General features: G+C 53.0%; 4 protein-coding genes across 4 annotated transcripts; 2 read left to right on the top strand and 2 right to left on the bottom strand.

Moving 5' to 3' along the window:
- Positions 1 to 35: 35 nt before the first annotated feature.
- GT037_006601 (arylamine n-acetyltransferase 1) lies at positions 36 to 959 on the bottom strand (the record flags this gene model as incomplete). The annotated part of the gene is made up of 1 exon (XM_038931648.1): positions 36 to 959. One exon carries the CDS (start codon positions 957 to 959, stop codon positions 36 to 38), a length of 924 nt encoding a protein of 307 aa, XP_038786145.1.
- Positions 960 to 1,526: 567 nt separating this feature from the next.
- Positions 1,527 to 6,375, top strand: GT037_006602 (uncharacterized protein; the record flags this gene model as incomplete). Its single annotated transcript, XM_038931649.1, has 4 exons — positions 1,527 to 4,445; positions 4,493 to 4,528; positions 5,770 to 6,200; positions 6,255 to 6,375. 4 exons carry the CDS (start codon positions 1,527 to 1,529, stop codon positions 6,373 to 6,375), a joined length of 3,507 nt encoding a protein of 1,168 aa, XP_038786146.1.
- A 1,396-nt stretch (positions 6,376 to 7,771) lies between these two features.
- Positions 7,772 to 10,561, bottom strand: GT037_006603 (uncharacterized protein; the record flags this gene model as incomplete). The annotated part of the gene is made up of 1 exon (XM_038931650.1): positions 7,772 to 10,561. One exon carries the CDS (start codon positions 10,559 to 10,561, stop codon positions 7,772 to 7,774), a length of 2,790 nt encoding a protein of 929 aa, XP_038786147.1.
- Positions 10,562 to 11,217: 656 nt separating this feature from the next.
- Positions 11,218 to 11,523, top strand: GT037_006604 (uncharacterized protein; the record flags this gene model as incomplete). Its single annotated transcript, XM_038931651.1, has 1 exon — positions 11,218 to 11,523. One exon carries the CDS (start codon positions 11,218 to 11,220, stop codon positions 11,521 to 11,523), a length of 306 nt encoding a protein of 101 aa, XP_038786148.1.
- Positions 11,524 to 13,269: the final 1,746 nt, after the last annotated feature.

A 13,269-nucleotide genomic window follows, 5' to 3' on the forward strand; every position in this document is an offset into this window, starting at 1 on the left:
AAGCAATCAACAATTCTCAATGTTCAGTGCTTTCTCTACTTGATCTCTGATGGCAATCCCGCGATGCCCTCGCGCTCCGCGTCTCCAAACTTCATACCGAAGTGCTCCTCAAGCGCATCTATCCTCTCCTCTTCGCTCTTGAACTCGATTTCCTTGGTCTTTTCCCCTTTTACATTCCATTTCAAAGACTTGGCCGCCAGGCTCAGCTTTCCTACTAGCTCCCCGTCATCGCCCATGATCTTCTTATCAGCTACGACCATCTGCGTGAAGAAAGTCTTCATGCTAGTAGAAGTGAAATAGTTCATCATCGCGTAGTCCTGTGGCTGAAACTCCAACTCACTATACGAGTACTTGATCTCCCAGTCACTATCGTCATTTCTTCGGTATTCGTAAACCCAGAGGCGCTGGTTTGGGTCAGTATTCCCTGGGATGTTGCGCCATTGGAGACGGGCCGATGCAGGTTGAATGTGCTTTTGGATGGTACCCGAGCGCTCAAGAGGCATTGGGACAACAGGCCCGTCAGCCCCGAAGCCAACATCGACGTGGTATTTGGTGTCACCGATGGTGACAAAGTTTACCATATGGGACCAACCGGTCCAACTGTCACCAGCCCAGACCCTACAGCCACCAGAATACAAATTGAATCCCAGCGAATTCAACAGCGTGCCGAACAGTCTGTTGTTCTCCATGCAATACCCACCTCGTCCATTGTCATCGCCAATGATCTTCCTGAACAATTCCTCAGGATGGACAGACACGGTATGATGGGCCGAATAATGCAGGGTTATATTCTCAAAAGGTACCGCTGCTAGCTGCAGTTTTTGGAGTAGTGCAAGGTACTCGAAAGCGTCGTTGGGATCCAGACCAGCCACGTCATATTTTCTCTTTTGTTCCGACAACCCCAGGCGGGCAAAGTATTTTGTTATTTGGTCTTTGGTGTATGTTGCGCGTGCGCTCATGTTGTTGACTGACAGGGACGTTATCGATAGCACAGTAGTGCAGATCCGAATTTGGAACGGGGCGACTGGCGTATGTTTGTTGAATGCGTTGAAAAGACGGCTAATCAGATGAAAGATCCTGAAGCATTGCGAAGAAAGATTCGTGCGCGGGGCACACACTACCTGACGCCAGTATGGTGTCGTCAGGACTACTCAGCGAGGCTCAGCGAATACGAGGGCGAGTCGCGCGGGATGGTGGGGAGAGGTGCCTCCAAGCGCGCATGAACCCTGAGCTCAGACCGGCGGGTCTAGTGAATTGCAGGGATCGCGGTCACCCCTTGACCTCGATCCCCTACCAGAGTAGCGCCTGTATTGGTGCTGCTTGCACGCTTGCACGTCTCTCCTGACCCAAAGTTTCCAAGTTCTCATTGACCATGTCGAGCTGCTCGCCGTGAGCGCCAACCATCCCCGCTGGCTGCGCGAGTACTATTGCTTTGCGCCCCCGTCGCGCTTTCCATCCGAACCTCAACCGCTCACCACCGCGCCGACTCGCCCTTTGTCTTGTCGCCGCGTCGCCCCAGAGCCACCATGACCAGCAATGGCTTACGCACCCAGTACCCCTACGTCGGGGACACACTCAGCCCGCGCGCCCTTTATGACTTCCCCTCACCGACTTCAAACTACCAGTCAGGCATCAATGGCACTGCATCGCCGAGCTTCTTCCCCATGGCCTACCAGATCTCCCCACGATTCGGTGCCAGTGCCTTCATCCCGCCCCCAGAAGTCTTCGTAGACGGCCGCAGGGAGACAATCCGCGAGAATGGCATGTACACACCTCGCAACTCGGGCAAGCGAAGCTCCGACGCCCTGAACACCGACCCCGTGGCCATGCATTTGCTCGTCGAGACGGCAATAGGAGACAGCCAGTATTTTGATATCCTGAGCGTGGAGGAGGTAGAAGCGCTCAAGCAGGAGCAGAAGGGCCTGGACACACGCCTGGGTACTGTCAGGCGGAAGCTAGAGTCCGAGACCAAGATTCGCGATGCGACACGCTCACTGGGACGACTGGCCCAGAAGAAAGCCGGACACAAGCGCGGCCAGAGCAGCAAGAGCAACAAAAGCAGCAAAGGCAGTAACGCCGTGCAGGAATATGACCCCAAGGACCAGGAGGGCCTTGAATCAAGCAACAGGAAGGTTGAGGAGTTTATACGGGAGTGCTTGGAGATTGAGTCTCGCATGCGCATGATCGATATGCAGCTGCTGATGCACACTGCCGCTGTACTTCAGCTTACGCACAAGGGCCCCAAGCACCGTGAAGACGATGCCGAGCTATCAGAGGACCGCTTCCGGAGACCAGACAGCCCCGCCAGCCTAAACACTTACGAAGACGGCAGACTGGGTGGTATTCGTGGAGGCGAGTTCGATGAGCGGAGCTTCTACAGATCCCCAGAGAATCTCGACAACCTTATGAACGTGCTGCAAAGCGGTAAACACCTGACAGCTGCGTCGGAGCGTCAAGACCAAGCGTTGAATGCGACTGCCGCACGACTCCAGGAGATAAACGAGCGTATAAGGTCACTCATCATCGAGGCCAATCCCGAGCGCGATAACGACTTTTCACTACCGCCATTGGCTCTCGAAGGAACGCCCGACGCTACAACCCTGGACCGCCAGCTCGACTTCCTCGATCAAGGTCTTCGCAGTGTCAGCGCTGAACAGATGAACATCCGCAACAACTCGAGACACACTCTCAACCAAGTCGAGGGCCGTCTTGAAGGCATCAACAATCAGTTGTATGCTGTGATATCTCGATCCGACAGTGAACAGGCCGACAAACTCCCACCCCCACCCGCCATCACGGGTGGTGGCTCCACCGAACAGCTCAACTACATGGAAGACTCCTTCTACAACCTTGAGCAGATTCAGTATGCGATGAACGAGCAAATCAACGACCTCCGCTCCAGGGCTCCTGTCACTGTCAGTGATGATTCAGAAGCTGCGGAAAAGGCAGAGAAGTACGAGACTACCATCATGGGCCTTTGGCAGATGATTCTGGCTGGAGAAGAAGAGGCACGTGAACGGAAACGTGAACGACGCCGACTGCTCTCTGAAGACCCTGATGCCAATGAGCAACTCTCGCCGGACGAGGACTACAACGCTAACGAGACATACTCACTTGCTGCATTTTCTTCCAAGGTTCAGTGGTTGTCCAGTCGGGCAGCCAGTCTCAAAGACAAGCAGTCCGTCCTAATGCGCCAAATCAAGCAGCAACGTGAGCTAAACAGCAAGTCCGACGCACAGAAAGAGGCAGAATTTGAGCGGCTCAACACGCAGGTTCTCAGTGCAAGGTCCGAGAAGAAGTCGATGGAGGGTGAGCTCGAGCGTGCAATGGAGCAGCTACAGCAGTTCGACGAGCACAAGATTCAGAATGACTCGCAGATTTTGCGCGAGACGCAAGAGCGAAACGCAGGTCTGGAGGCTCAGCTCATCAACGTTCAAGAACGGGTGATGGCTTTCGAGTCTGAGCTGAAGGAAGCCAAACAACGTGCTGTCGCGTACGAAAATCAACTAAGGGACGTGCAAGAGCAGGCTGTAAACTTCCAAAGCAAGATGCAAGAGGCTGAGAAACGCGCTGCTACATTCGAAGAAGAACTGAAGGATCACCAAGAGCGCAACACCGCGTACAACGTCTCGTCAAGAGAGGCAGAGGATCGCACCGCTGGCTACGAGGCTCAGGTTCGGGATGCCCAGGAACGAGCTCTCAAGCTAGAGAGAGAACTCAGGGACGCTCAAGACAGTGCCCGTAGTGAAGCGGCAACGATCCAAGCCGAACTAACTACCTCTGCGCAGAAGATCCAAGAGGTTACAGCAGCTCTCCAGGCGGTGACGGCCGAGAAGGAGGAGGCAGAGGCGCGCTCCTTGGACGCCACCAACACTCTGAACGCAAAGGAAGAAGAGTTCCGTAGCCTCGAAGGCGAGATCGTTCGTCTCACCACTGAGCTTACCTTTGCCAAAGCAGAGCTTGACGGCGCTTACGGTACTCGCGCACAACGTGCTGCTGATTCGGCTGCAAATCCCGCCATTAAGAGGGAGTTGGATGAGCTGGCCGAGCAGAACCAGGCGCTTCTGGGTGAACTGGAAGCGCTTCGCAAGGTCCAAGACGTTGCCTCTCAGTCCGAAGCTGAGGCCCGCCAATCCGAGCGCAATCTCAAGGCCGAGCTCAAAGGCATGGCTGCTGAGTACGAAGCTCTCACTCGTGATGCTATTCAGAACGAAAAGGACCGCGAAGTCCTCGAAGGGCAGATCGACAAGCTCCGCGATGACAAGGAAGCCCTGGAGCGCGAGCTCAGTGACGAAAAGGTCAAGTGGCTTGGGGTCAGGAGCCCAGGCATGCCGAATGGCGCTGCTGCTCAGCTTGACATGGGGGCGACTAGCATTCGCATGTTGAGAGAAGACTTCAGGAAGATGATGCGGGATCGAACAGCGGAGGGCCTAAAGGCACTGAGAGTGAGTAATGCCATATCATTGTACTGCGGTATGCTAACGATATACAGGCGGAACAAGAAGAACGACGGAAGCTCGAAGCAGTCGTTCGTCAGCTACGGAAAGATGCGATGCCACAACGCTCTAATCTCTCAAGGACCATGACGACACCACAATAGCACGAATTTGTTTGATCGCACCACTGTCTTTGCGCTTCACTTCATCACCGTTGTATTTCTATATACCCACTTTTTCACCTTCTGGATCCGTATCATCGACGCATTACACGCGGAGTTTGGGCATCGACCACAATCTATACTGGCGTTTCTACCACTATGGAAAGCATATATGCATATAAAAGTAATGTATACGATGTGCTTTGCTTGTTGTTTGGCATCAGCATACGAACATACATGGCCTTGGCTTCATCTCTTTAGGTTAATAGACTTGTCGCTGCCTGCAGCCAAAGAATTACGTTTATTGAGGTGGGTCTACATTGGTGATGCGTGTTGACAGCTCCTGCTCTTACGAAACATACTAGTGATGGTACTCGGACCTGAATACGCGACGCTGGTCTTCTTTAAAACGTGTAGCACGCCTCAGAGATAATTGGTGCTAGCGTCCCCACTTTTCCCAAGGCTTTCGTGCCGACCCTATCGTGTCAAGGCCTATCCTCTACAATCCTCACGAGCTGCCGTGTACATCCTCATACAGGCTGCCAGTCGATCAAACATGCCTTTTCGCAGACTGATTTTAGCACATATATCGAGGCTCACACATCTTCTCTTCTGGCCCCATATTCCAAGGCAGCATCCGTGTCTTCCGAGGTGGTCATCTCGAAAAAGCTAGAAGGCGGGCGGGTGGCTTCCGTTGTCTCCACTTGCAGTCTGTCCTCCCCTGCATACGGGTGGCCTTATAGATACTGTGGGGAGAGTAATGTGAGCTGCCAGCTTACAATTGTCCGTGGTACCTGAGTGGGAAGCCTAACGTGGTATTAGCCACGGCTGTGTTTCCTCTCCAGTGAAAAGACATCTGTTTCCATTGGCCGGATGGTGCCTTTCGCGAGAAGAACTACATGCCGTTGCTCTTGTAGCTGCTCGCCGTGTTCCTTTGTATTGTCCCGATCTTACGATTATGCCAGGGCGGTGAGGTATTTGCGACTGACTGAAGGTTAGCCTTGGATGCCTGATGGTGCTATGTAGTATCCTGTGGGGACATGGAAGTTGGAAGGATATAAATACCAGATGAAAGCCGCCTCTATCTGGTACAACACTACTCAGGCTACTACCGCTATCGTCACTTACTACAATACCCGTCCTCTCGTAATCCCTAATCGCACACCATGAAGTCCACTACCATCCTCGCTACCCTCTCCCTCGCGGCTTTGGGCGCCGCCATGCCATCCCCCGACTCCCCTCCTACCGACCCATCACCAGAATACATCAAGTCCTCCTTCTCCTGGGTAGACTGGGTCGACAGCTTAATCGCCGACCCATCTACAGCTCTTACTGTCGAAGAAGCTCTTGCCGCCTTCGAGGCCGGTGCTGAGGACCCCGAGGACCTCACCAAGCGTCAGGAATTTGCAAACTGCCAACAGCTTACTTCTTCCCCTCCATCCGTTGGCGACGCAGTATCTTGCATCAACGATTTGGCTGGACGCGGCAAGGCGGGTCAGAATTGCGATGTTAGCAGCATAGGAGGTGCTGTACAGTGTAGCATTGGAAGTGCCCACATAGTTACCGTAAGGGGAGGTACTAATGCTCCTACAAGCGTGAACTGGTAAGTTTCCTAACTAGGTATTGCATTAGACGAAGTGTGCTGACTTGGGTTTAGCAACGATATTGCACGTTCAGGTGGTATTATCATGGACCGCTGCACACGCGGTGACAACACTGTTTCTGGAACTGCGTATATTCCCCAGGGCGGTGTTGCTGTACATATCCAGCATTCTTAGAGGGGAACTCGGAGGTGTTTTGGCTCGTGGGGTTGCAAAGTGAGGATATCGAACAGACGGCAGGAAGCAGGGTAATACCTGCCTATTATGGACTATATGACATTACGAAAACGCTAGGTTGAACGCAGTAGTAGTACTGCCATCGAATACTGAGTATTTTCTTGTGATTGGAACCTGCTGTAGTGAAGCTTCCTCCGCGCAACATGCCTCTACAATGTTTTCGTAGAGTCCTCGTTCGTGCTGATAATGCAATAGTAGCAAGAAGACTTATACATCAGGATCAGTATGACCCTTGCGTCACTAGGATGATGTTTCATACTACAGGACTTGAGATGCTGCGGCTCGGGTCTTGCGGCCAACAGGTAAATGTGTAGCTCTTTGACGGACAATCAGCATGTGCAGTTCCTTCTCGGAAAAGACCACTGAGAGCAGTACCAGACAGATACACCATGGTCTAATCGGGTCGATTATGTTCCCCACGCTCACCAGTTTGCCAAAGAGGAGTTGGTTACCGCCTGTCATCAATCTAAAAGCAATGAAGCTGTACGAACACCCACCTCAACACGACCCAAACGATCATCGTCAACAGCATCCTCTCCACCTACCCCTCACCCCACCCCTCATTCCAAAGCAAGTTCAGCCAGCCCTATCTCCGCAACCCGGCGAATAAATGCAAAAAGGAAGAACTACTTATCGCCCTTGCAGCCACACAAACCCACGTCGGCCCACCCACACCGCAATCCTCCAAAAAGCAAGGCTGATCAACCATGTCTCAACACCACCTCCCTTTTCCCAGTACAACGGTACCGGAGGCAGGCGGCTGGCTGCGTTCTCCTTGCAGGAACAAAGCCACTTCATTCTCGTTTGGCGCCTGCATGCAGAAGCGAGATAGGGTCGACGTGCACGAGCCAGGTGCTGTGCTACCAAAAAAAGTAAACGGAAAAGGGGAAATTGCATGAATGCATGGATGTGGAACAATGACGATCGACTTTGCCAACACACCACCGCCATGATTCAGCTCGTCTGCGTTGGATTGTCATGTGAATTACATTGTCGTGCTTACTGCATGCACAACTTCTATGCTAAAGATCCGACTGTGAGCCGCCTATCTATCCTCGTCACATAGCCCATCCTCGCATGATAACAGTAATAATCTAGGCATCTAGTGCCGGAATACCAGATAGCGCAATGCAGTGAAAAAAGCGACATAGAAAATCGTGTAGCAAATGGCGACTAGGTTTACAAGTTAAGTAGGCCGAGCTAGAAAGCGGCGGAAACGTGTGATGCGGGGGTATCATACCGCAGAAAGTGGAATAATGTAAATGCTAGAAAGGAATCGTATCATAGTGTGGTAATGCAGTGTGACGAGACAAAAGGAAGAAAGCGATGCGGAGGTTTAGTAGGTCCCTCCTAAACTGTTCCAGGCAGCCAGGACATCGTCACTGACGCTGTCGCGATCGTTACTCGTCATCCTTGGGCTACTCGTGATGTTGTCATCTGGACTCAGATGGCGTGATCTTCTTGTGCTAGCGCTCTTGTAGTAGCTTGACGTTTGTGAGTAGACAGACGTACGTGATCCAGTAGAGTGAATGCTGCTCTGTCGATTTCGCGTTTCAGCGCCCGCGAGCGCCAGTTCACTTATGTGCCGAGCGGTCTTCTTGGGTGGTTTCGGGACTGGTGGCTCGACGATGCTAGGAGCACGAGACGAGGCTTCAGAGACTGGGGCCAAATCTCTAAAACCAGTAGACGTGGGAGGTACCGGGAATGAGATTGCCGTGGGACTGGATGCAGTCCTACTGCGGCGATGGAATGGTTCATCTTTCATTCTCTCTGGCGGTGAACTAATGACACCTTGATCGAGCATAGGGAATTCCTCAAGCTCGTTGCTGGTATCACTGCTCGCCACCTTGACTACGTCCTGGTCGTCAGTGTAAAGTGCGGGCGTCATTGGCGAGGGTAGAGGTGATGGGTGGTCGGTAGTCGTGGGTGATGCTATGCTAGCAGCAAGTGTTGGGGACGTAGGCGGGAACGGATCCACTTGTGAAAACCCGGAGGGCATTGGGAAGTGGTGCGGCAGCCTTCCTCGACTAGCAGGAGAATGATTACGGTCTGACCATGTGTCGCTTACGGAACTATCGCGGAGTTGGCTGGTAGTTGCCTGGCTTTCAGTCGTCGAGGATCTGCCACGTGATGGCGCAAGCGACGAAGATGTACCTGCAGATGCCCGGTGCTTGGACCTGGTCTCGGTGGATTTTACATGACTTGACTCCCGAGAATCTGTTGAAAGAAAAGCGGACGTGCGGTGGGGTGGAGACCTTTCCGCTGCTGGCTTGAGCTGCTTCTCTTGTTCCCGTGTGGGCGCCTGCGATGCGCTCTGTTTGTTCATAGCTGCGCGTTTCTTTCTCATCAGCTCCAGCAAAGCCTCCTCTTCTGCCGTCACTTGCATATATTTGCGCGACCCTTCGGATTGGGGCTGCGGCGCACTTGCTGACGTGCGTGCACTCACAACGCTATGTGCAGTAGGTGACACTGGTGTGGTAACAGCAGTCTGTGGGCGGGAATCTTCGTGTTCATGAATGACCGAAGGCTGCCTCACGTGGCTTATCCGTCTACCACCACTGTGAGTACTGTTTCGAGGATAATGATACGATGGGAGAGGTGGCGGCTCCGGCATGTACATCACTTCCATGGTGGCCGTTGTAGATGTCGAAAGTGTGCTCATCTTTCCAGCTGATTGCCCACGACGGTGTGGGCGAACTTCATATGCCTGTGCTCGTCCAATGACAATCTCCCCCGTGTAGTCGCCACTGTCTAAGCTCTCGCGAACGCTGCCCTTGCGAGATCGTGACCGGTTGTCGCTCTCGTCTTCAGATGACGAAAAGGACAAGACGCTAGAGTCTTTCAGGTTGGTCTTGGAAAGGGCAGACTCTTTAGTCTTTGACGTAGAATACGTTCGATACGTGTCTACTGAGTACTGGCTAGGTGAGGTTAGATGAGTAATGTCAACAATATCCTCGAGCGCGAAGCTGTCCCGTTTGTATGCTGGTGTGGGATCCTGCGATCGACGACTGTAGTTTGGTGCACTCCTTCCTCGCGAGGGCTCACCAGCGGTATAGCTGTGGTCTGGCACAACAGGTTTGAGATCTGAATATATAGCATCGTCATGTGGCTGCTGTGTTTCTTCCGCCTGGCTGTCTTCGCTCTCCTCGTCGAGCGCATCAAACCAATGCTGCACGCCTTTTGGTGGTCGTCGTACATGTATCTTGGCATTGTCATATTGATCCCTCTTGACTTTGCGTACTGGACTTGGGGGAGTCCTTGTTGGAGGATTCTGATACTTCACGTTGGGCTTCTGCAGCTTGGCAGGTCCTGCTTGTGGAGTCGGGTGCCTCGTCATTGGGTGAGGGAAGTACTCCGAGTTCATGGACATGGCAGCCGGTGAGTTCACCATCTTGGTGGGCGAAAGCAATGTACCATAGTTGGGTCCATCACTGTTGTCCTTGGGCTTGGGAAACAGTTTGGAAAGATCCAGGCGGGCAGGTTTACTTTTTCGGTATTCCTTCTTCCTCGTTTCATCCAGGATGGCAGGCGACATTGGACTGGCATCATAGTTGTTGTAACCATGGTCCGTCAATACCGGAGGCTGTCCTCTTCGTAACGCTCTATCTCGGACTGCCGAATCGGAGGTTTGCTGTGAGATATACAGGGGTGAACTCTTCGCGTCGTAGTGCGATCTCAGGGTCGAGTTGGACGTTTGTGGGTGTAGCCGGTGAGTGACGGAACCGTTGTCAGAGCCCTGCCTACTTTCTCCAGTATAGGTGCGTCCTAGGACGTTGGATGATGGCCGTTTTGACATGCTGGGTCGTTTCGGGTGCCCACTGTTCTCCGTAGCTGTTTGCGAGTTTCTCTCGTCGATGTGAGAGCCGAAACTAGCCTCGGATACGGTAATGGACATGTAACCAGGACTTGGTGGGATTGTCGACTGTCTCGATGTCGAGCGATGCAGGGCATCGGACGTGCCCAGTACTCGATGTGCTTTGCTGGACGTATCTTCGTGATGGGAGGGCCTCTCGGGGCCAGAGGGTATCGATGGGGCAGGGTGGACGTCGTGGACGTCAAGTTTGGATCGCGAGCGGCGAGGCAGTGGGAAGGAAAACTTCTTGGGTCCGCGGTCGCCGCGAGCCATGATGCCTGGGACAGCCGCGAGTGGGCAGAGAGAGATTGGTGGCTGTGGTGCGGGCGTGGGTGCGACTCAGTAAAGTTAGAGATACGATGGTGGAGACTGAATCGCGGTATTCGTTGGCGCTACAATGGCAATGGCCACATGGGGTAGGGTGTTGTCGAATGGCACGTCTTGTGCTGCCACCGGCCGGCGCTGACAGGACATGAAGTGATGTTTGCTTTTGAGAGCAGGGAGGCGATCCGATATGCAGTGGAAGAAGTCCGGCAGCTTCGATGGAGGAATCCAAGGGTTCAATTGCGGGCCCCTACGGCGATGCTGCACAGAGCGCTAATCCGGCGTGGACTGGTTGAGTGCTATCTGCAGGAACGGCAGCGCGGCGCGAGTAGTACGATGTCATGCAGCGATGGGACGGGACTATCAAGTTTGCTGAATGTCGGCCCTCTGGGGGCGAGGGGGACAGCGGATTAAAGTGGCAACCCTCCAGAAATCCCAAGAAGATGGGAGAGGGCGGGTATAACCCGCGAGTTATCGCCCAAGGATCCATTGAATTTACCGCCTGTGAGGAGCTGGTGATGGTAGGATCCGCATGGCAGTCGGCTTCAGGGGTCGCTCATGTCATTGCAGACGTGCGGACCGCTTGTGTGCACAAGCGTCGAGCCATGCACGGTCCCAAAGCCACACCTGCAGTCTTCAGACATGCATACCCTGAGTATCTGTCATATGACAGCTCGCCCTTCTCTAGTCGGAATTTGCAGCGCTGCGGCAGTGCGCGGCCACGAGCATTTTCGTCTGTCGCCCGTCGCCGTCGCCGCAAAAGACAGGGCTGGAATCGTCAGGAGCGAAAAACCTACTTGTGGTTGAGAAGGACTAGAGCTCGCCGTACCGAACTTTGTAGGATTGTCCATGCGTCAGTAGACGACACTAGCACCCGCCTAGAGCCTAGTCCTAGGGCAGCGGCGATATGATTCCCCGCTGGACGCCGAACATGAACCATAGTCTCCGACAGAGCCCTGAGCCAGAACCATAACCTCACCACTCCGTCGCCAATTTCCACAACCTGTACCTGCATCATGTCGTGCTGCTTTGCCCACCGGCTTTCTTTCCGATTCACCACCAGCAGCCCACGTCGCACATGTTGCACATCGCCTCGTATCCATTCATCGCGTTGCAACACAAAACGGGTAGCAGCAGCCCTGCAGTGCCCACATAGTGCACATCTGGGTCTGTGAGCATCGTCAGGGGTGAGAGACGAATTGCGCGATTGACCTTCGTCTTTCCCTTCCTGTTCCTCCATAGTGATGGTGCGGCTATCTTCTGATGATCACGAACATCCTCGTGGGGATGCACGTAGCCAAGCCGGCTCTTCGTAGATCCGGCATCTCCTAGCGAAGAAGCGCGGTCCCTTTCCACGCGCTCCACCACGGCTATCTTCTCAGGTTATTGTAAGCTGACCCATGTCATGTACGCGTCGAATTATCAGTATGCTTTGTCTAGCGCTGACGCGGGAGCTCGACACTGTCATAAATGCTTGGTTATGAAATGTTATAGTTCGTTTGGGTATAAGAGAAGGCCCGCACATGAAAGACCGTCTTACTGCCTGAGTCAATATCCAAACACGCGACCACGATACACTTTGGGCACGCAAATGAGGCTATCAGCGAGGTTGACCGAACTCAGCCGAACACATCTAGTGGCATTGGGGCGCTTCGGAGTTTTCACCGCGTTGTTTTGAACATAGATTGCACCGCTGGCACTTGAGGCACCACAAGTTCTGAGGCTTGAGCAGGTCGTTTCAGCTTTTATGGTGTATCCATCTCGTTGGTAACTATGGTTGAATTTCGGAGCAGGTCCTAGTGGTCGTACTGTTAGCTTCTCGCTTGTATGCTTTGAAGGCTACGAATCAGACGCATATATAGTGAGTAATCCCAGGTGTAGAGTATAACGCCTTCATGTGAAACCGAGCATCGGAAGATGGCCTCAGCCATGTGATTGTCCAGTATCCTGCGTAAGTTCCAACACACTGAAATAGCTCAAAGACTTTCGAGTACCTGGGCGATGATATTTCCTGGTAGTTTGGTATTGTAATTGAATTGTTGTGCTATCATTGCTTACTATAAATTACTGCTTCGGCTGAAGGGATGAATTTGTAGTCCTTCTGTGTATCGTCCGGCCAGTTTGAGACTGAAAGACCGATGGCTGGGACAATATTCGCTAGCTGCTCAAAGTGTTTAGGTATCATCCTTTCCATCGGCTGTCATATGAAGAGAACGAGAGGACAGTCATCGCGTGTCTTCGTCATCGCTTCCGCATTGGTGATGCAGCAGGAACCGTGATGTCGCTAGGGCAGACAAGAAGGAGGTTTCTTAACCAACAAGAAGCGACAACGATGCGGTTGCGGATACGAATGGGGAAAAACGTAATGGAGACAATCACATAATGTAGTGCCTTGACGGATATTGTCGTCGCCGTGTCTCGAATAGGATGCGGTCGAAGGAGCCTATCGCAATGTCACCTTTCGCTTGGAGATACATCATTGAGCTTCTGCTGCTATTCAGGTTCGGTGAGTAAGCCCACACAAGAAAGAGCTCGTTTTACAAAGTTGTGTCTTCCCAAGGTCGTGTAGCCAAAGATACTCTAAGGGTATGTGCCGCTACGTGCTTGTTGAACTTGTAGCGCAAAAGCGTGCGTATGGCTTCGAGTAGGGTTTAGTG

The sequence above is a fragment of the Alternaria burnsii genome, assembly GCF_013036055.1.
Source record: "Alternaria burnsii strain CBS107.38 chromosome Unknown 752, whole genome shotgun sequence".
In the NCBI taxonomy this organism is placed as follows: domain Eukaryota; kingdom Fungi; phylum Ascomycota; class Dothideomycetes; order Pleosporales; family Pleosporaceae; genus Alternaria; species Alternaria burnsii.